At 41.4% G+C, this 23,183-nt stretch overlaps 1 protein-coding gene across 1 annotated transcript in view; it reads right to left on the bottom strand.

The window, feature by feature from the left end:
* atrnl1b (attractin-like 1b) overlaps nucleotides 1-22,618 on the bottom strand; it is a 70,355-nt gene extending 47,737 nt beyond the window's left edge. Inside the window, exons 1-17 of the mRNA XM_026163091.2 lie at nucleotides 21,446-22,618; nucleotides 19,431-19,514; nucleotides 18,170-18,283; nucleotides 17,722-17,850; nucleotides 17,279-17,487; nucleotides 16,398-16,572; nucleotides 13,932-14,019; nucleotides 13,355-13,616; nucleotides 12,686-12,869; nucleotides 12,404-12,558; nucleotides 12,159-12,243; nucleotides 11,474-11,688; nucleotides 11,197-11,315; nucleotides 10,337-10,469; nucleotides 9,098-9,285; nucleotides 7,758-7,971; nucleotides 7,472-7,663 (exon numbers count right to left, since the gene is read on the bottom strand). Of these exons, the coding sequence (XP_026018876.2) occupies nucleotides 7,472-7,663; nucleotides 7,758-7,971; nucleotides 9,098-9,285; nucleotides 10,337-10,469; nucleotides 11,197-11,315; nucleotides 11,474-11,688; nucleotides 12,159-12,243; nucleotides 12,404-12,558; nucleotides 12,686-12,869; nucleotides 13,355-13,616; nucleotides 13,932-14,019; nucleotides 16,398-16,572; nucleotides 17,279-17,487; nucleotides 17,722-17,850; nucleotides 18,170-18,283; nucleotides 19,431-19,514; nucleotides 21,446-21,696 (2,797 nt within the window). The 5' untranslated portion in view covers nucleotides 21,697-22,618. The remainder of the gene's footprint in view (nucleotides 1-7,471; nucleotides 7,664-7,757; nucleotides 7,972-9,097; nucleotides 9,286-10,336; nucleotides 10,470-11,196; nucleotides 11,316-11,473; nucleotides 11,689-12,158; nucleotides 12,244-12,403; nucleotides 12,559-12,685; nucleotides 12,870-13,354; nucleotides 13,617-13,931; nucleotides 14,020-16,397; nucleotides 16,573-17,278; nucleotides 17,488-17,721; nucleotides 17,851-18,169; nucleotides 18,284-19,430; nucleotides 19,515-21,445) is intronic.
* Nucleotides 22,619-23,183: the final 565 nt, after the last annotated feature.

The following is a 23,183-nucleotide window of genomic DNA, read 5'->3' as shown; positions in this document are numbered from 1 at the left end:
ATTTTACTAGAGTCATCACAACACAATGATAAAACGACAAAAACAAAACATCAGCCACAGCACCGAAGGCTTAATGCTGGAGCAGACTAAATTCTGAACAATGTTGCTTTTATATGCATATTGTTGAATTCTATCCTTTGTACTAGTCACCCTAATTTATTTCTGAGCATTTGTAGGCAATGGACAGGTTATCTAGTGAGGTGGCAGGACAACAGATCTAAACACAGATAAAAGGATACGAAACAACTTGCTGAGCGTTTAATACCTGACGCAGTCTGAGAAGTTTGTATAATGAGAGCAAATGCGTCAGATAACCAAGGCCCCTGAAAAGTTTGATTTGAGAAAAAGTCCCACAAAAGGATTAAGTGTGATGTGTGAAGTAGCTCCGCACAAAAAGCTTAGAAACCCAAGGGAGCGATGCCGTTTTTGTCAGTTGAGAGATGAACTTTCAGGCCTCTAAACTGTTTGAGCGCCACCACTCGCCTGCCAGACAGACACTTTAGCGGAGAAAATGCCACTACTATTTTAAGGAGACAAACATTGAGTGCTTTTACCTCAGTTTATGTCAAACAAATCTCTAGCTATTCCACTAATGGATGTGAAACCATGACAACACAAGAGCAATAAGCACAAAGTAAGGCCATTTAAGATTGTTTTGACGACAAGACGTAAGTGGCGAATTTCTCAGGAACACGTCCTTCTGAGAAAAGAAAGCAGCAGCTGGATGGGGACTTTTGTCTTGCCACACAACAAGAAGCATGTTGAAGCACAAAATCTGCCACGAAAACATGAATCACGTCTCTCACTTGGATTCTGACAGATAAATCAATATCCAAGAACTAAATCTGATGCCTAGATATGCTCTGTTAAGTGGATGTTGATTATGACTCTGTCTGCACCCGAGAAACAAGATTCTCTTCATCCTGCATCACCAGTTTTCATCATCACAGCATATACAGCCTGACTAAGGTTTCCTCAAAAACCCTGAATTAACTGAGAAACATAAGGAGCTTGTGCCACGCCTCATTTCTTTATATTTTGCTGGATACATTGAAAATTGATGAAGTTTACTGAAACATTTGCAGTGTTGTGATGTATCTGGGATAAAAAGTGTCTTAATCTTGTCGTCTGTGATTTGATGGACCTGTAACGCTCGCCTGAGGACAGATATTCAAACAGTTTAGATGCGTCCCTTAGGATTCAGAGTACTTTCTGCAAGCAGTACGATGTGTATACGTCTCCAAGTGCTGGCAACTGTGTCTTGGTGATCTTTTTGTTCAGCTTTTATGACGTTCCGCAGTCCCTTTTTTTATCCGCTTCATAGATGTTACCTTACCATGTCAGCATGCTGCAAAGGAGGACACTTTTAATAGTGTGCCAGCAGAAAGACACCAGAAGGTTTTGAGACAGGTTTATGTTCCTCATAGTTTTCAGGAATTACAGTCTATCTTGGGCTTTTTTCTTTTAACAAGGCTGTGTGTATTCTGTACATCCTCTCAATTACGTTCAATGGTATCTGGGCATTCTGATCCAGCCCTGTGTCCATCCCTGATCCCTGCGTGCATCCATCCATCCATTCAGTTAATTTAGGGTCGCAGGGGAACCTATCCCAGCTGCCATGGGACAAGAAGTGGAGTACACCCCAGACAGGTTCCCCAGTATGTCACAGAGTCAACATTCTGATTTTTCCTGAAGTCAGTTATTAGTTCTTTGGTGTTTGTGGTGTTAGAAGCCAGATTGTTTCAGTACACCAATCTGTCAGCCTCTGAACCTCCTCTCTGTGGCCAGACTCATCCCCACCAGTGAGCAGTCCTATTTCCACCGTCTCATCTACAAACCTAACAATGACATTTATGCAGTCTTATACATACAGACAGTACAGGAAAAGGCTAAAAACACAGCCTTGTCGGGCTCCTGTGCTGAGGAGAGGATTGAGGAGCAGTGGGGGCCCATCCTGACCAACTGTGGTATTAAATGTTCCCTGTGGTTTCAGGCGGTCCATGTGGTGTAGAAGGTGATGGGAATGCCATCATCTGTTGATGCTGGTTCTGTCTGTGTACTGACATGGGCCCAGAGTAGGTGGAATAGTGACTTTGATGTATTTGAGGTCCAGGCTCTCCAGGCACCTCATGGTTATTGGTGTTAGAGCCACTGGCCTGTAGTCACTGAGCTGAACCTCTCACTCCAACTCCATTTCTCAGGATCAGATCAAATGTGCGTCTCTAACCTTGCTGCACAAGGAGATTAGAAGTGATCCAATCAGAAGTAAACTTGTCCCGCTTTTCTACGCAACTTAATTAGATCTTATCTGTCCAGAACACTTTCATCTTGTTTTTATTTGGTGACGAAAGTGTCAACACATTTTATCACAGGTTTGGTCCTGGTGCGTTAGGGTTAGGAGCAGGAAGCATGCTCACGACAGTCCTTGTGCCATTTTTATGACGCGATTCAACTGCTCTCAGGATGAGGCACTGCTGCTGGTCAAGACAGTGGTGATGTTTTGCTTTGAAAGAAATAAGTGAAAATGCAGCAAATGTCCAGAAAGCCTGGAGAACCATTAGTTAAGACCACTTAGAACCCAAATATGAAGAAAAGAGGGGTGGGCTCCAGACTTTTTGCACAGGCTTTTATTCAGTCACAAACTCCAGTTAAGTGTGACGTTCGAGGCCAAATTCAAGATGTTAAAATTTTTATAAGATCCACATTTCTCTTCAGAGTTGTGAGTATTTATGCTGGCTGGCTGTTTCGCAGCTTTCAAACTGTTCTTCTTTGATTTCACAGACTACTGATCATCGTGATAACCCTACTGCTTCAGTATCCGATCTGCTTTTGATCTGAAAGCAGTGTTAGGAAGGAAATTACACAGCTCTCTGTCAATCACAAGTATCCCTCCAATTGTGCAGACTTCAAATGCTGCTTTACAGCTTGTGCCACAGCCAAGTGCTTCTTAAACCAAATGGAGTAAAAACCAAGGCATCTTATAAAAGAATAAGATGAGCTATTTAGCTATTTAAATGTAAATAACATATTGTGTAAAGCTGCCAAATGAGTTATTAATTAACTCTAACCCAGATGAGAGGCAGGGTACAAAGTGGACAGCCCACTAGTGAGGATACTAGAATGTGGAATTCACAGAAAAACTACAGTGTGACTGCATCTGCACCAGCATGTACACTTTATCACATCTGCTAGAGGATCAAACCTTCAACCCTGTAATTACAGAGCAACCTTCCATTCTGACCCATGGCTGCCACTCTCACCAACATAGGCCACAGAAAGCAGCATCTGAAGAGTAGGAATATTTGACAATTCCACTTCTGCTTGAAAAAAAATGACAGAGCAGCTGCTAAACTACAGTACTTAACTAAAAGATTCAATTCATTGTGAAAGAATGGAAGCTGTTAGCTTGAGTGAGCGGAAAAGCCTGATCCAATATAAAAAAAAAGACTGAATTAAAGACCACAGAAAACTCTGTGAGCCTTGCCTGTTTAGAATTTTGCCTGAAATGAACTCACAGCTTGAAGGACTTTCTTCTGGTCTGTCATAATGAAGCGGACAGACCGCGAACTCATAGCACAGATGACCCCAGGTTTTGTTAGGTTGTTTGATCAGGGAAGATGAAGTGTGGACAAATGAGATCTTTAAATAATCAATTTAAAAGGACATACATTTAGAGTCCATCCCCTCAGCAAAGTAAGAAGCTGCTTAGGTCATACAGAGAGCAAAATCTCAAAGCAGCCCAGCAAGCAAAAGATACCACATACCTGGGATCCTTTCACCTGTACTTACAAACATTTCACTTGCCTACTCAAAATCTAAAAACCTACGACTAGCACATCCTGGGTTTTTTGGGGGTTTTTTTAGTTGATATTCCAAGTTTTGGACTACTAGGATGACTGAACAGGAACGGTGATGCATTTCAGCATTTATAAAATACGTTTGGTCTCAACCATAGCTGTCCTGCAGGTCGTCCAGAATTTTCATGGCAATCACAGAGCAGAGAATTACGAGGAGCTTGTGGATAAGATGCTGAAAATGAATCACCGAATGAGCGCATGAATGTCACTGAAGATGCTTTTTTTTCTTTTTCTTTTTTTATTATTAAAATTCTCATCTTGACTTTGTTTCCACCAAACCTGTGTGATGTCAGCAATGGGCACCAGGAAGGATTTCATCGAGATATGAAAGTGATAGAAAACCAATATCAGGGAAAATTTAATCCGACCATGACGGGCAACTACTGTTGGTACTTGCAAAGAGATACGGATGAGCCATTTGAGCACAAAAGCAAATGACTTGGGCATTTTTGAGAACAATGACCTCATTTTACTTTGAGCTAAATTGACACATCTCTGGTATTATATCTTCTAGGCTGTTTTTACAGTAAAATAATTAAATAAATAAATAGTTTGGTCAAAAATAGTCAAAATTAGAGACATTGTGGTGATATAAATTGATTAAGAAAAAATGAAAGTTACACTTTCATTTTCACATGCTGGACTGCTGTGTCTCCCAGCACAGATCCAAGAACACAGAAGATTCTAGGAGATGGGCAGTTGCTCTGAAGGAACTAGACAGGGCCATAGAAGGTCCATAACCCATGCACGGGGCTGGCATTGGTTCCTTTGTGCAAAGAGGAACAGGATGAGCACTTCTAGACAGTCTACTCTGGCAGGCTTCTTGTGTGAGGGTGGATTGAGGTCCTGATGTCCTCTAGTGGGCCATCTGCTCACTGCCTGGCACCATGTAGGCTGAATGGCATTTGCCGTAGAATACGAGAGTTGGCAGGTCCACCACTTCTACCCTGTGTTTTTCACAGCTGAGAGCAAGTTCACCCTAAGCACATGTGAAAGGTGTAAAAGGGTCTAGAGATAAAGTAGAAACATTTTGCTGCCTGTGACATTGTTCAGGGTGACTGGTCTGATGGTGGGTCAGTGACGTCTGGGTAGGCATATCCACGAAGGGACGCACAAACCTCTACAGGCTAAACAACAGCACCCGGACTACCATTAGGTATTGGGATGAAGTCATTGTCACTGTCAGACCCTACGATGGTGCAGTGGGTCCCGGGTTCCCCCTGGTGCACGATCCCCGACACTGTCAGGCATGCATCCAAGCATGTAAGGGGGCATACAAACTACGAGAACCATTTTAAATTGCTGCAACAAAATTTCAGGTAAATGGACGGCCCTGCCACATCACTGTTTTACTTTGACTTTTGCGGTATCTTTGAATTTAGCCCTGTGTAGGTCAACCATTTTCATTTAAAAGGAAAAGATGAGGCATCTTTTCATTGCTAACACATTATCCAGTACATATCAGTACAGACATCAATCATGATCATTTTTGCCCCTACTGAGATATGATGTGTTTTCAAAGTGTTCCTTTAATTCTTTGTCCATTATATTGATGTTCAAAAGAGTCAAAATGACAGTGATGTGTATGTCAAAAACCTGATGTGCAAACTCGACGTGCAAGTCAAATTGCACATTTGAAGTCAGTGTAAAAAACTAGGAAAAGAGCTGGTTTTTCTTAGACCAGGGTTTGTAGTTTTGCATGTATTTATGGAGCATACTCAGCCTAGAGCACATATCCATGCACTCCAAATAAGCAAGGAAGAAGTAAAGCAGGTGAGAAAAGCCTTAAACAGTGATTGAAACCCTGGGAGTGAATATGGACGAGCAAAGTCAGACAGAGCAAAGCAAAAGAGGAGAAAATACAGAGACAATTTATAGGACAACCTTCTCTGTCCTTCATGCCAACAGGGACTAATTCCTCAAGACAAATATCCACAGCGAACAGAAACATCTCTGCATCACCCAACACTAGCACACTCAAATGAATTTGAGACAGCACTCCTGGGCTCCCTAAATTTATTACTCGCTAAACTGATCAGAGATGTTTTTACAATCCAACACAACTGTGGGCAAAAGGCATACATCACGTAGCACAACAGCAACGACCTCAGCGGTTACACCGACTTTCATGTGAAGGATCTTTCCAATCAACTTACTACTGTGCAGTTTCACCTTGGTACGTGTCTAGTACTTAGTATGATCACATTTCAATACAACCATCAGGAAAATAACAGCGGAATCATGTTTGTCAGTCATGTCATGATAGGATGAAAGTCCCTTTCTTTTTGCTGTGTTGTACAAAGAGAAAATGGATGATTAAAGGTATTCATATTTGTTATCATAAGAGGACCTGCAGCTGCAGGCTGTGTACAAAGAACTAACCTGTACAGAGCAAAACTTTAAGCCTTTTCATCTGCACATATTTTCAGTTTAGTTTTAAAAACTCAATATGCCAACTTGCATCCAATTAACACGTCTCGGAGAGCATTTTAAGCAAAAACTGTCTTTGTCAGACCTTGCCAGATCATTAAATTTGCATGACATTTCTACGACTAAATAGGAAATCACAAAGAGTAGTGACGCTGTTTAATAAAGAGGACTCTTTTTTTCTTAAATCACTTCTTGTTAATTGCTTTGTGACCCTTTGTGTTTATTTTGTGACAGCTCAGACAGTCACAAGAAGCACTACTGTAAATATCTTACAAATGACAGACATATACCCTCGATAGTACTGTGCAAATGTCTTGACTCACTTTTCAGTTCTTTATATTTTAATAGGAAAATGGGCAACAGGTGCAGTGATATATCGAAACATCTGTTAACAAACAATGGGAATGCCGTAAGTCAAAAACAGAGTTCCTGTAATATATAATGGGTTTGAAATGGAAGATTTCTTCTTTAACACAGCCTGAACTTTGGTTTCGATGGTATTGGATGGTGGATTAAAACCTAAAAGTACAGCAAAATATAAATAAATAAATGTGGATTAACGGCACAAGCAGGAACTGCAGTTTTCCAGCTCAGCTGTATTGGCGTAGTACTTAAGGATAGTATATCACTCAGTGAAGTTGACTGAGTTTTTTTCAGATGTTCATTTATTCCATTCTAACGTTTAACATTTAATTATCAGAATGAAACGCTCATTTTTGCCATTTCAAATTTCAATGACTTTCAATGTAAAAACATCCACTTTTACAGTAGTGCATGTCTGGGCGTTTTAATTATGCACACTTCCTATTCGCAGAGTTATTTGCAATCACTGTTCTTGATGTGAGACTGTCTTTAAACTACTTAAAACCAGCTAATGATAAAGAGCCCATCTACAGCTCGGTCAACAGGGAAATCTAACAGTTGGCGTGTGATTATATGCAAAAGTAATTGGCCATTACAAACCAAAAACAGCTTCCAAATCCAATCACAGAAAACTAATACGATTTTCCCTCCGCCACAGACACCCGCCACTTTAAGCCTGTTTCCTCCTTTAACCTTTTTTCTCTCCGAGATGAATATTGACTGCTTACAGAAGCCATTCTGGGAAAGCTTATTGTCTGCCACCTTAATGCCGGACTGCAGACTTCAAAGAAGACTCATCTAGATTAAGTTCAGACACTCACCCACGCAATCTCCAGTCTGCCACTCCAGGCACTGGCCATAGGGAAAAGAGATGACGTATGCAGTGGAGTCGACGCAGCGCTGCACGCTGCCGCACCACATACACTCCATGGCCTGGCTGGTGCAGTTGGCACAGTTGGTGTGCAGCGAGCAAGGTTTCTTACAGGATGGACGGGTGCTCTGGTTGGGATTGCCTGGACAAAGAAACAACAAAACAAAAGACATGAAAAAACCTTTTCAAGCAGATGCAATATTTAGGAAGTGTACTTGTGTGTTCGGTCATCTCACCAGTAGCCTTTTCACAGATGAGCCCGTGGGCAGTAGCAGTGCATGGATTGGCCCTCAGTCCTGACACCTGTGGCTCCTCCAGGTAGGCACAAAAACCAGAGTCACTGGGTTCACCGGGCAGCCAACGCAGACTGCTGTTGGTGAAGGGAGACATATCCTCCCAACCCCAGTATGACACATTGATCTTCCTCAGACCCACCCAGGGAGACAGCCGCTGTGGAAAAACAGCAAAAGTCTAAACAAATAAAGCTATTCAAATGTAAGATAAAATTTCATAAAAGTGCCTCGTTTTTTTACTCCATCCTGCTATTAACAAAAAAAAGGGAAAAAAGCCTGCCTTCTGCATTTACACCTAGGAACCAAAGATGCTATTAAAAGTCTGCTGAGAATAATTTCACAGATATGATTACTTATTTGCCTTCAGGATTCAACTTTTAATGTAATGGGAAAATGATGTGGAAAGGCATGTCAAGGTTCTGTTTGGAACAAACAGCCGCGTTTCAACCCAGCAGACTGACAGGAAATGACATTCTCATGAATACAGCAGGCATGACCAAACTAAAATCATCAGTAGATGCCACAATTTTCTGTCACTGCAAGGAGAATACGTAGCCGCGAGGGATGAGAAGAAGCCAGTATGCCCAAAACCGCATTTCCATTAAAGAAGCAGAAGCTCTAATTGTAATGTTGCTGTGAATATTTGGATTTCTCTCAGTGAACAAGTTTCTGCACCATATCATAGGGTTAAACAAAACAGAGCAGAGCAATAAATATATAAACTTAGAGCAACATCAGGAAAATTACTCAGATAAAAAGAAAAACTAAATGCAGACCAGACTACGCAGTCAAGGTCTTAGATACTGTAGGTGCACATGATTCTTCCATCAGACAGAATCACAGAGGCCCTTTTAGCCCTGCGTAAGGCAGGCAGAAGTGATGAGTGATTATCGCAGTCTGATTCATCAGCTGCGGTATCTCAGAAACAAAACTATGTGCAAACCACACAGTCTGAGACAAGATGTTGGAATAGTGGAAAACTATTTCCCCATAATTGGTTGAAAGGCAAGAAAGCTAGAAGAATGCCTGCAATCAGATAAAAATAGAGCTGCAGAAAACTGATCGGGGCTCAGAATCAATAAGTCAGAGTTAGAGAAAGGCTCCCCCAGCAGCTAAAATGCACTTTTATTTTCACTCAATTAAACACCAAGGTGGAAACTGCAATTCTAGCAAAAGAAAATATTTCAAAATGAATGTGAGATACTGTACTACATGTATATTGTCAAACAATAAAGCAAGGATAAAACACAATATCCCCTGCTTTATGACTGATTTAAGTGTACCTTGTCTTGTTGCTGGAGCTTCTTGAGCTCCTCGAGCACAAAGTCCACTTGTTTGGAGGTGGTCAGTGAGGCGATGTTGCCATTGAGGTTCTTGCAGTAATGCTGAGCGTTGTCGTAGCTCTCGCGGCTGGAGTTGATCCTCAAACAGGCATCACCCACCTGGTTCCAACCCTCACTGCACTGCTGAGCTGGACGATCAAAAGAGCATGTCAAGAAGTGAATGACCTCGGGCCAAGAAAACCTTGCTCTCCTTTAACTTTAACAGGAAAAACTACTTTGACATTATTTGTATTGTGCCGTAAGCTAAAAATGACATAATTAACTATGGAATAATATTAGTTAAGTACTGCTCAACGGGGAGAACCATAATCCAAGAAAAATGAAAACAGAGAACTTAGAAGGCATAACAAACCACAGGGGGCTAAAGAATTAGGGTTTAACACGTGTGTGTGTGTGTGTGTGTGTGTGTGTGTGTGTGTGTGTGTGTGTGTGTGTGTGTGTGTGTGTGTGTGTGTGTGTGGATGTTACTGATTTTGTTTGAGCGTAATTTGCACCCATTTGCTCTGTGTGCATTTTGTTTGTGCAATCAGCGGCTCCCTTTCAGGAATCAGAAATCCACACCCACATGCACACACACAGAGATATTATTTTCAGCTCCCACTGCACTCCCCTTAGGCGACAGGGCTTGGTGAACTGAAAATTATGGATAAAGTGACAGCACTATCTCTTCAGATTCAGCCAGCGTCAACATCAACAACACGATGGGTGGGTGCGGGGGGGTAGATGGTGAGAGGTAAGCTAAATACACTGCCAGACCTCATAAACAACATTGGGATGACATCTTGAAAATACATCTCTGCAAATCCCTGATACTGGGTTTAACCGTACAAGCAGCGGCAGAAGAAGTAAACTTGGTAGGGAGTCATTAACATCTGCAAAAATTTAATTAATGAAATAGGCTTCCCTTCAGGTCTGAATGTCAGCGCTCGTAATTGACGCACTAAATACAACCACCAATGTGGCCGTTTCATGTTACAAGGGCTGTTGAGTATTCACACTGATCAGCATCTCTGCATTAGGTTTAAGTTTTAAAACATATCTGCATTTATCTTGCATCTCCCACAGTCTCCCACATGCTTGCCTGGAAATGACCAAAAATCCTCTGCCATGCATGTGTGAGAACCAAATCCGAAGCTTCTGTTTAATAAGGTGGCGTGTTTGTGTGCACGGAAAGCTTACCGGGCAAAGCGTGGCACTGCGAGTGATTCTGATCCCACTGACAGTTGAGATTCAATGAGCAGCTCTTGCAGTTGGCAAGCTTGCTGCACACCTGCTCGTTCCGCACAGGACACTCAGTGAAGTTCTTCACATTCTGCAGCGGCAGAGAAAAGAATCATGAGAGAAAGTGTCATTTTATGATAGAGCCCCATGGACCGCCGTGTTAAAATGTCTAAATTAACAGCATTAAATAGAATCTTTACAGTCTGGTATGAAAGACGCTTTTGTTCTCTATAAATAGTTCCCCACTTTATTATATACTTCTTTTATACAGATTTATATAGATAATAGGAAGGTGTCTTACTGGCGTTTGCTCTGTTGGTGCTTTTTCACCATTAATATTGAAATTTAAAAAATAAGACAGCTTGGTTTGTTGTTCACACAATCCAAGATGTCCATCCTTCAGTTTAAATCAGTTAAATGTATTTAGTTAATTAGTCAGGGCAGTGCCTGTGCACTGCACACACATTTTATGGATATAGTCTGCCAACTAAACCTGCTATGCTTACTTCTGGTTCAAAATATTTTAAATACTGCTACTAATGAATCCTCAAAAATGCAGATTTTAGAGACCAACGGGTGACGTCATGGTGGCCGTGTCCATCTTTTATATACAGTCCATGTGCAAAGGCTTTTTCTGCCTTAAGCAATGAGGTGATGTTTCCATGTAGTCCTGAATAGCACAAAATTATCATACCAATGTCCTCGACTCACAAAACCTGTATTAAAAAGCGCATGTGTCCTTGTGTGCACGTTTGGCAGCTTCAGGGAGCTGAACACAAGATCAGCAGTGCACTGCTGCCCCCTGTTGGAACACTTACAGAGGTACAGTTGCTGAAGGCTGAGATGCATTTCTTATCATCGCACCACTGGCACCCCTTGGTGTTTGCTGTACAGCTGGCACAGTCTGAGAACCTGTAGCACCACTCGTCCATTGTAACTACAAAGAGATGAGAGGGAGAGCAACAAGAGTGCATGAATCAGTCTGTAAATACGGGTAAAATACAATTTCTAGAAAGAAGGCAGTTTTAACAACAACAAATAAAGTAGTGACGAGAAAGTGAAAAGAGGCTGGAGAAGTTCTGTGGTCTTTCTCACCAGCTTTAGGTGGACAAAATGGAGCAAGAGTCAGGCTGCTATTAGCCATTCTGACTTCCCAGGGGAGACAACGGCCTCTGCTCCAGATGCAACGGACCCCTGGCCCAGCCTTCACGCAACCCTCCTCTGCCAAGAAGGCTTGGCAGCTCGGAGGTCGGTAAACAAGCACATCATTGAGCAGTACACTGGAGAAGCCCCCAAACACGTACATGGACCTGAGCAAGACGAAAGAAAACAGTGTAGAAAAAGAAAAAGGAAAAAAAAGGTGTAAACTACAGCCAACAAATTAAGATAAACTGGACTTTTGTTTTTTAATTATGGAGTATTTTTTCTATTTCGCCATGCTCAAATTGATAAACATAATTATCTAATCTTTCTCTTTTTTTAAGCAAGTCATTTTATTACATTGTTATTGCTGTGATATTGAACAGTTCTTTATTATTTACACTGTTTTTCAAATTTATGGTAAAAAATTAAGCTTTTAATGCTCACAAAGAGACCCAGTCATCCACTCTAAAGATAAATTAGTGCCGAGACCACAGTGGAATATATTAAATTAAACTACTGGGAAAAACTGGGCATTTTCTATGAAACAAAACATGATTACACCACAGAGTCAGCTACCAAACCTGATTTCACAATCGATCTGGGTGATCTACACAGAAATTCTAATAGAAACACTCACCCATTACTAACCACAGCAGAGTGACCGAAGCGGTTGACATCCCTGTGCAGGTCTGGCTTGGGCAGAAGCGTCCACTCGTCACAGGCTGAGGAAAACAAGGTGTAGGTGACTATTTCGGATTCGCTGTGTGATTATCAGTTAACATAGCGGATGGATCTGATTGTACTTCTGATTTTATGTGAAACAGAGAGATACATTTAAAAATAAATAAATAAAGGACTATTTAACAATAACAGGATTCTTACCGATGTCGTAGGCGAGGAAGTCAGCAGAGAAGCATTTGGCCCCGTTGCTCAGGGATGTGTCGTTGTGCGTGTTGCCTCCAAAAATGAGCAGAGTGCCGCTGAGGAGCACAGCTGAGTGCAAGTACCGTGGAAAGCCGCTTTCTCTCAGAATGAACCTGGAGCATGTGCATGACAGGCGTGTCAAGGACAACTGTGCCAAGGAGATATGCAACTCCCACGGTGTCACATATAGTCTGGAATGCATAATGAAACAACAAGAGCAGCGCAACTGTGTCGATTTACCATGTCCGCGTGTTCACGTCGTATCGGTAGAGGTCATCGACAAGGCCGTATTTGTTGGCGGGCAGAGCTTTATAGCCGCCATGAACGTAGATGCTGCCACTACCGCTGTCATACGTGCTGCTGTGGCCGTAGCCTCCCTGGGGAATGGCACCTTTGGTCTCGGGCACCAACCACGTGTTGGACCCTAAAAAGAAAATATATGAAGACATTTTTTATAGGGAAAAAATATATATACAATTAGATCTCTCCTAGTAGAATCGAAGCAGACAGCTGGGCTCTTGTATCTTGATGCTTCAAACACAGATTTTCAGGGATGGTTTACATGGCTGCTGTTTATACTTTTTTATTTATTGTTTACACTGAAAAAAAAAAAAGAAATAAAACAGGACACTTAGACTCTGCTATCCAAAAATTCAGTCATGAAATATGGTGTTTTTGGATTCACAAAGTATTTGCTGGCAGGTTTTAAATTAAAAAAAAAAAAAAAGATCCCAGAGAAGTCTACAATTATGAGTGGATACCATCCACTGCAGTTTGGAAGCACAGCCATACTGGGTTTGCTTGCCAGGGCTTTTAAATTTATCTCAGTGCTAAGGGAAAGCTACAGAGAGCTGATAGATAAGCAGAAACAAAACGTGAAAGAGTCTGCACTTGAAAGCTGTGACTCACTCAGGTTGTACTCCTGAACATTGCTGATATAGCTGTAGATAGGGGAGTAGCCAAAGACGACGAGCATGATAGTCTCGCCGTTGTCCAGTGGGACGCAGTGGGCCGAGTGTCCTTCCACGGCGTATATCTGAGCTTGGGCCGGTGGGCCGACCACAGGGTTTCTCCGCTGCCATGTCCGATTGGGTACATTGAAGACCCACAGCTCGTCCGTCACGTTTTCCCAGCCGGCTTCCAGTTTTCCACCAAACATGTAGATATCATCCTAAACACAGGACGGCATTTATTTAGTAAGCTAAAGAATGTACTCGTCTCTAAACGTGCCATAAATGTGCCTCTAGGACAAGCCTGCGTTTGCTTTAAACTCCATAATTTTAAGTTGTTCTCCTGCTGTTGTTTTAAAATAGTTCTGTGTTTGGAATATGTTACAACATTCAGTTACTCAAAGAAATAAGCAGTTCCTGCTTGAAAGCAACCTTTTCTTTTCTGAAACCACATTTGATTGCTTTTCTTCCCACTTCTCCCAAATATTCCTCCCTCCCAGTCACTGTTGTGGTTTTCTAAATCTGTGTGTGTTTACCTGGCAGGCAGCAAGTGAGTGGCCGTATCTTGGCACGGGGCCACTATTGATGGGAACTGTGTTCCAGATGCCACTCTCAAGGTTGTAGCTGCAGAGAAAAGAAACAGAATTTTACACTTTAAATGCACCTCCAACACACCAAAGAGGGGGGAAAAGCCCTTTGCATATTCACTTTTTGTCCCACTGTGGCTTCATAACATGCCTGCAACGATTCATCGATCAATAATAAAAATTTTTAAAAAATCATTTTTTTTGCTTTGATGCTTAGTTTAAATTCTGTAGCGCTCCGTCATTTCGGTGTAAGCGCGAGTGTTTCACCCACATAGACCTGCAATAGAAACACATCTAGAAGCATGTGTGTGTGAATACAAAATTAAAACAGCATGAAGCCCAGGCAGGCCCCAGGTTTTAAACAAAAAGACTGATAACAGCAGCACTGAAGATGATGCTGTCACGGTTTAACGTGGCGCCGCCGTCTCTCTACATACAACCCACGAGGAGTGAAGAGGCGGAGCTCTTACTGAGACTGTGAGCTCAGGTGGAATGAAACATTTTTATCACGTCCAAAACAATAGCGTTTGTTCCTGTAATCACCATCAAGAGCTGGCCGAAATCCTTCATCAAACCACCTGATCAACAACCTCGACGAGAAGAAAAGCAAACTTCGTAGCTGCTCCACCCACCGCCCTTTGTTTTACACAACAATGTACAGTAAAGCTACAGACACTACATTCAAATTTGCAGATAAACTATTAACTTAGTCTGATGCGATTAAATTAAGCAACTCGCTGACGGGAGCCTTCCCACTTTATACTGCAGAGATACCTGCAGCAAGCAGGATGAATATAAAGGGGGGCATGGGGTGTTTCAAGGCTCTCATTATATAATTTTCCAGATTTATAATGAAATTATTGCTGTCAGCATTAATCTAGTTAATACGACGTTAACAGCATAACCGCGTTAACACGGCAAATCCCCGTTAGCGAGTTAACGTGGATAACCCCATGCAAGGCCTGCACGGCATCAACGCATTAGTGCGGTTAGCTCGTTAACGCATTAGCGGTGTGCAGCCCTCTCACGGGGCCGTGTTAACTCGCTAACGGGGATTTGCCGCGTTAACGAAGTTATGGCGTTAACGTCATATTAACAAGATTAATGCTGACAGCACTAAATGAAATAATATAAAACATTGTTAATTGCATTCTATTATTATTTAAAATATAAAAATGCAAGTTTACAATCAAAATGTACATTGTTAAAATCTACGCTATTATAGTGTCTTGTTTTCTAATATAAGTTTACCTCAAGGTCTTTAGATTTAATCGAGCTGAACATTTTGCTGTGCAAAAAATCTAGCAGGCTGGCAAATGCATACGTTACTGTTGGCTGCCATTAACATCCAAAAAAGACACACACACAAAAAAAAAAAAGCACACCTGGTCACATCATCACACATTAGCAATTTAAACAAGGCACTCCAGGAGCAACAGGAATCATAACACCTGGTGATGAACAAACACTGAGCAGATGGTGAGAGCTTGTCTGAGCAACAAAGATGAACCGTCAGCTAAACTGCGAGAGAACTCTGAGCGTGTGCCATATTTCTCAGTTTTTACAGAAGTAGTCCCAAAGAAATTTAAGATGCTGGAGGTGGAGGAAAAGAGGAAAACCACAGAGAAGGTTTGTGGATATAGTGAGAGAGGACATGCAGAGAGTTGGTGTGACAGAGGAGGAGGCCGCTAGGGATAGGGGGAGAAGGAAGAAGGAGGAAGATGATCTGCTGTGGCAAAAGAAAAAGAAATCCCAAAGAAATTTGAGTAGGTCTTTTTTTCCTGTGCCAAGTACAGCACATACACAACAATCTGAGACGAGACATAACACGTTAAAAGTATACAGGGTAAAATAAATAAATGCATAAAAAGCACATCGAATATGAACTTTCATTTTAACTGCAAACCTTTCACATATTAAACCAGCGTACAGACACCTAAACCACAGTCACCACTTGATAATTTCAAACGACTTCTGCATAACTGGGACAAAACACACTGCAGCTGTTCTCAATAAGAAGCTGGTGAATAAAGTATACGACATTCTCTAATGTCTCAGAGTGAAGGGGAATAACTAAAAGAGAGCCGTAGCGATCCACAGCATATCGTAGCGAGGCAAAGGCGTAAAGTAGTGCCCCTTGACAGCCCTGCAAACGCTTCCACACCACCATCCAAGTACTTTAAATATTAAATTCTCAATTTGGCCTTCATGAGAGCAGCACATACACCATCACAATGTAAGTCACGGACACCTAAACTCATCTGCAATTTTTGTCGGGGAATATAAGGAAATCTTTGCTTAGCCATACATTGTGTGTGAGCAAAACCCCAAATAAGCAATGGTGGTTTTTCTATTCAGAAACACATCAACAACATACAAAGTGAGAAAGCTGCTCGAGGAAAAACCTCTACTTACTTAAGAATCATCTGGAATGAGCTGTAGTTGAAAGTGTATCCCCCTACCACCCACATGACCTTTTCTTGCACCATAGCCATATGGGAGGCTCTGGCGAGTGATGTGCCGAAGGGCTTGACGCTGGGGAGGACCCAGAAAGATTCTGTTGACGGTACGGTCAGCGAACAGTCCGGGCCTGCAGGGACATACAGGAGAGCAGCAAAAGCAAAGAAATTATAGCTCAGGAACAATAAACACCAATGCTCATATGTACAAAAATCTCCAAAATCAATAATATTATAGTCTCTTTTATATCTGCTCCATGGCAACTTAATATTTGCATGATGCAATTCTTCATTAGCACCTGCCAGCTACTTTCATAATTACCCACTGAAACCTTAAAAAGGAAACTGGTTGCTCTCAAACCTCAAAACCCATAAACAGAGGAATGCAATTCAACAAACATGACAGTCAGAGAGAAGTAAACATGTTAGACTGTGCGATCGGAGGCCATGACAAAAAAAAGAAGAGATCTCAGCTAATGAGTCTGTCAAGTTTCATCACGCAAAAGAATTTTGTTTCCTTCAGCTCGAGGCGCATAATAATGCACAGGCCTGATCAGCGTGCTGCTAATCAGCATTACAGTACAACACAAGCTTACAACATAAAACCACCGCAGCCTTGCAGACCGCAGCGCACGTGGGAGGAGTCCATCTTTAGTACACCTGATTGCAAAATACGTTGAGAGATGGTGTGATATAAGATTTGTTTTGGAAAAAATGAATTTTGTGTATGCCGCTTCAGAAATATGCCACAGGGTTAGATCAGAGTGAGTAGAGCTGTTCCAAATAACCTTAAGAGGTTTTTTTAGCATCTGCAAAAGATCTGCAGCTTGCTCCCACCTTGCCAGCTGTCATTGCAGACACAAAGCTTCTCCCCTGTGAGGTCGCAGTAGCCGTGGTCAGGGCTGCCGCAGTTGTTTCTGCAATAAGGGATGTCACAGGCTTCGCCTTTCCAGTACTTGTCGCATTCACAGTACACTCTGCTGGCAGCTGAGTTCCCAGGTGTGCACTTCCCGTGGCCGGAGCAGTTATTGGGACAAGAGTTGATCCTGGACAAATATGATTTGGATTAGTACTCTAACACAGACTGAGGATGACTGAGGGGTGTTATCAGTTAGTGGAACAAAAAGACTGGAGAGACATAAAAACTGTTTAGCATGTCACTAGAAAAACAGCTATAAGGACACGAAAGCCTGAAAACAGTTTGCTGTCATCTATAATTAGAAAGACACCTAATCATTAGAATTGTGACGCCGATAATTACTCACAAGGTAAGTACTTACGAGTAAAATATTTCAAATCCTGTGAGGTTATAGGCAGCATCGCTGAAAAAGTGTAATAGTGCGTAGCCTGAAGTCGTCTCAACCTCAGGAACCGTCTCATTACCTCGTATCTCGGGCACGATGAGACCGCTAGAGAAACACAAAAAAAGAATCAGTATTACTTTCTCGAAATTTGCACCAGTTCTAAATTGCAAGCAGAAATTGGTAACTCTCTGCAGTCGACTTGAACTTTTGTTGCATGTGTCTGACTAAACAAACACAGAAGAAGAGTCTGGAGACCTTGACTCCAAAATTTTAACAATTTTTTTTCATGACTTTATTTCATTTATTCTTTTATTTTACAAACCAATACTGATTTGTTAAGAGTGCACACACTGGTTACAATGTGACAGAAGAGTAAAAGTATTTCATCTGTATCGAGGAATAAAGTAAGACGTAAGCGACTCACCTGAAAACAGCAACTAGAGGAGCATATATCGAGTCTCCATCATAGACATACATGTGGTCCCAGCTACATTCTGTGGCAAAGTGGTTGAATCTTAAGCGAAGAACTGCATTTGGACTGAAGAAGAGAAATAACAATAGAATCACGGTTCAGGTTTTAATGGAAGCTAACTAGATTACTGTTTTTTTTAAGTGCTTTTCAGTCTTATTGACCACTCCAATCACTTTTGCACACATTAATGCATATTTATAATGACTTTTCTTGGCAAACAACCCATCATCTTTCATCCTTTCCTACACACTCGCTAATATGGGTTGAGTTCAATATCTTACCGAAGGACACTAACACGACACACAGTTGACCCTACGATTAGTAAACGCCCCATTAAATCTCCTGAGTCACGGTGTAGTGATGAGCAGCATGCAAATTTATCGTAAGAATTTAGATCAAGGACTGTTAAACTTTTCATTGCCAGTGACCCTGCACAGGGAAGACGCTTTTCCAAGAAGCTCATCTCGGTTACAATATTACTTTAGTTGGCTTTGGCCCAACATTATCTGACACAGTGGCCTGACTCAACTATTTCATCAAGATCCCCAGTTAGCTGTCTAATAAGCCCAGTTACAGCAGCAATAACGTCTGGTCACACCCTGAGAGAAGTGAGTAATTTCAATATAGTATGATGTGTCACAATTCACAGTTTCCATTGCCCTAAGGAGGAAATAAAAGGCATATACTTTTTCTTTTAAACAACAGAAATTTTGCATATATGTTCCAAAATAATCACTAAATTATTCTGAAGACCCAATGGCTATGGTTTATGGGTACAGGGTAATCTTGGGAATATAGCTTGAGAACCAGCGCTACTTCAAGATGCTCAAAAATGTTTCTTTTTCTTTAAACAGATACCACTGCATGATTTTTTCCGTTTCAGCTGAACCATCTTAGTGAATATAAACTGTTTATTGCAATCGTGGTTTCCTGTCTGTCCTGGAGCAGCTGCTGTTGCCGTGACAATAAATAGCATCAACAGGTAAGGTAAAGGTTATTCTTTTCTCTGAATGATGATCCTTGTTAAACATATTAAACTTTCAAAATGCCAGAGCCAGCCAGCTTTACACTACATTACCTAAGCAACAAAAGCATACCCGTCGCCATAGAGATGCTGATGAGCTTCAATTAATTGCATTAATCAGTTTGCACTACATAATAAATTCTGCATACCCAGCATCTACACAACACAATGATTTACATAAATACTTACTAGCCCTCTATGAGCCAGGTGCACTTGGTTTTGTACTTGTAGTTGATTGGACCATCTGTGAGGTATCCTGAGGGTTCTGTCAGCCTGAAAAATCACAAAATTAAAACAGCACAGTTACATTTGGTTAAATTCAAGTATTTGCGGGGAAGAAAAAAAGATTTCTGACTGGTACGTACATCAGTCACCCTATCACTTTTAAACAAATTTTCGAGTCTGACAGAGAAGTTATATGTGATTCTGAATTGATATTAAGTTGTAATATCAATCAAATATTTTGTACGCAGATAAATCTATTGGTGTTTCTCTAAAAAGATGTCTTGTCTGTTTGTCTCTGCCCATAAATGTTGACATGGGTGTCCAAACACAGCACAACACACAGTATTCATATCCAAAGGTTCAATTTAAGACCCCAGAAAATAACTGTCTCCCCAAGAAAAGTCCCAGTCAACCAAAACATCCAATCACTTGTCTCCTGAGAAGGTGCCAAACAAATTAGCAGTGTGTCACAATGATAGAGAACTTCTAAATGGCCATACATCACTGTCCCATATCAAAAGAAATACGAGTTAAATCCCCCCCAATCCCCTCTTATATTTTGGTTAGATTTTTCCACGATAACTGACTAAAGATTGGTTGTAATTCATAAAGACAGATGATGTGTATGAGTTTCAGATAATAATGCATCATAAAAGCAGACATTAGGGTAAAGATATGGCTGAGGTGTATTTACAGTCTCATAAATAACTCCTGAAGGTGAACACTAAACTCAAATTAACTATCAAACAGTTTTGGCCGTGTAGGTTTGAGCATATCCAGGGAAACACTAGTCTGTCCTTCAGCGTATCAAGAGTCTGTGTGCTTTTCATCAACCACACCGCACTAGCAAGAAATTAATCTGCAATCCACCTTCAAGAAAGGAATTCACACTTGTTGGTGCTAGGCGGCAATGTGTAAATGTTCCTATTCCTAATCATAACAGAGTCTAAAAGATAAAGATTCATTAGTTTGTGTGTCTGCTGCTGATGGGAGGTTACTCTCTGACAGCATGCCTGATGACAACTTATAGCAAACCCAGGGCACATTGAAAGAGGGGTAATTACTGTGATCGAGGTACTTCTGTTCCACAGAGTGCTCCTTAAGTGTGTCAAAAGGTCATTATAAGCGTCTGTGAAGATGAACATCATTATTATTATATATTGCGAACATTTTAATCTTTCCTCGTTTTGTCACTTTGTCTCTGCCTCCTTCCTTTAGTACTTTGCACACAAGCCTTGACTTAGTGGCCTTATTACTATGTAGCCTTGATAACTTCCTGTGCAGATCAGCAGAGGAACAACAGCTGATAAATATATCAGTCACATCCTCAGTTGGATTTTAGTTAAAGCTAGGTGATGACAGATGTTTCCTCGCATCCACTGCGGGCTCCGCCTTCAGAAAAATAAAACCCAGTTGTACTCATTTGTTTAAAGACTGTATCTGGAATCCATATCAGCAAGCGAGGTGCGAAGTCAATAATGACATGGTACAGTCATGCTTTTCTACCCCATGCTCTCATGTGTCGACTGAACTCAACATTGCAATGGCAACATGGCTCTTTACACATTGCCCCCCTTGTGTGGGAGAGAACATGACAAATAATAAAAGGCATGAAAACATTTAAGATCAAACATTTGACAGCACTTGTATAAATAAACATCTATGAACTTTACACTTGAAGGACGCAATGATAAATAATGAATGCATGGGTTTTCTATTACTAAAGCTGGACCTCTTTAAAGTTAATAAAACTGAAGTGAGTTTGCCTGTGGCGTGCAATCACTTTCTCATCAATACCCCCCCCAAAAAAAGTTGAGTGAACACAGGTGTGTTTGTCCAGTTAAACGATCCTCCCCGACACTGCTGTTTAAAGGATAAACAGCAGGCAGACTGGGTCAAAGTGGTTCCTAACCTACTTTTTTTATAAACAGATCACTTTACAAGCAATCAGACAGAAATTTAATTTTAAGGGCACTTACTTGAACCTCCCCTGGCAGTGCTGGCACTGGTCTCCCACCCATCCCCGGTCGCAGACGCAGGAGCCGTTGATACATTTTCCAGAGAGGCAGTTCTTTTCGCACGCTTTCGCCGGGGATGCATGAGTGACCAGTACAAAGTAAAACAAAACGTAGACCAACAAGTATCTGCTGATACCTCGCAAATCGCTGTGGATGGTCAGCTTGGGTCCAAAAATAAAGAGTTTAGGTTTACAGTTTCTCCCAGGATCCATTTCCCCCCCCCCCCCCTTCTCCACCGAAAACCGGGGCCTTGAGGTCTACTTTGGGAGAAAGCCTCGGATATTTAGGATGTTTTAATTATAACGAAAAAGTCCTGCATATTCGCTGAGTGATGTGCATACTTAAACGAAGGGCTTTAGCTAAGCCTGCTTACAAAGATTTGGGAGAAAATTGGCTAAGAAGTCGCAATGTTAGCTAAGTGTTTACAAAAGCTGCTTGGTTAACCGCATGCATAGATTTGGAGTGGGAGGAATTCCCTTCACCCTACTTCTTGTTGGAAGAACCTAGCTAAAAAGCCGACCATCGATTAAAGCTATTCAAGTAGCCTAGTCGATTAATACTTTGACAAGTTAAATTTGTTAGCATATGTAGCTTATTGGCTGTCTAGCCTCTGCTCGGTAATCTAACGTTACTGCATTGATTCAATACCATTCTCTCCCAAATGCCATTTGAGCAGCCATTTTAATGCGTAAACAATCCCACGGACTGAAAAGGAGATGCACACTTTAACATACGGCAGTCCTTCCACAGGTCGTAACACTTTCCCGGATATTTTCCACAGACGAACAAAGAGGTTGTAGCGTGTGAAGCCCAGGACCCGGAGAGCAGGCTGCCGCAGTGAACATGGATGTGGTGACTGCGATGTGGAAACAGCAGTGCTATTCTTGCCGACCGGAGAGAGCGCTGGGTAAACACTTTGAACTGTTGTTGGTCCTGTTAGTCTATTCCCAAAACGACTGCAGCATCCTTAAACGTATATTTCCTTGGCGACACTGTCTGGTGTTGTGTCCTTGTACTCCAGTGGGGGGAAAACCACGCCGTTGCTCTGAAAACATGACAAGAACTACAGCTGCGATGGATTTGCTAGCGCAGCGACACTAGACAGTTCCTCAGGTTAAAGAAAAACCAAACACAGCCTGCGCATGCGTACGGGAATGGAGTTCATTTAAAGGTAGAGTGTCGGAAATCTTTATAACTAGGCTATGCGGCAATTAAATCCTATTAAGCTTTATAAGGTCAAGCACACTGTTGTGTCCCGCTGACATATTATTTATTCTTAAAGCATCTCACAGGCAGAAGCCAGTAACGTACGGAACAGCTGTCACGTGATTATAATCACTGTTCAAAAAGTTGTTACATCTCTCTCCACGTGTAATAAATGTAAATACTACTAATAATAAAGCCCCCCCCCCCCCTTATTTATGTGATTTGACCTTGTTTAAATACACAAAACTGAAGCAAAACTTACATGTTTAGGCTATATTTAGTTATTTAGTAGATGTACCGCAAATAATTTAATTTTTTTTCCAAACGTGTTTTGTTTTTGTTTGTTTGTTTATTACTAGAGGTAATATATGCAAAAATACATGTAAAGATAAAAGTAACAGTGGATGGTATGTTGCAGTCACATTTAACAGTCACATGTTGTAGTCCATGTGTAATGGACGGAATTTCTTACATCCCTAGGGGATTCAGAAAT

This window comes from Astatotilapia calliptera, chromosome 8 (assembly GCF_964374335.1).
Source record: "Astatotilapia calliptera chromosome 8, fAstCal68.1, whole genome shotgun sequence".
NCBI classification, from domain to species: Eukaryota; Metazoa; Chordata; class Actinopteri; order Cichliformes; family Cichlidae; genus Astatotilapia; species Astatotilapia calliptera.
The sequence above is the reverse complement of the archived record's forward strand: the minus strand, read 5'-3'. Positions and strand labels throughout refer to the sequence as shown.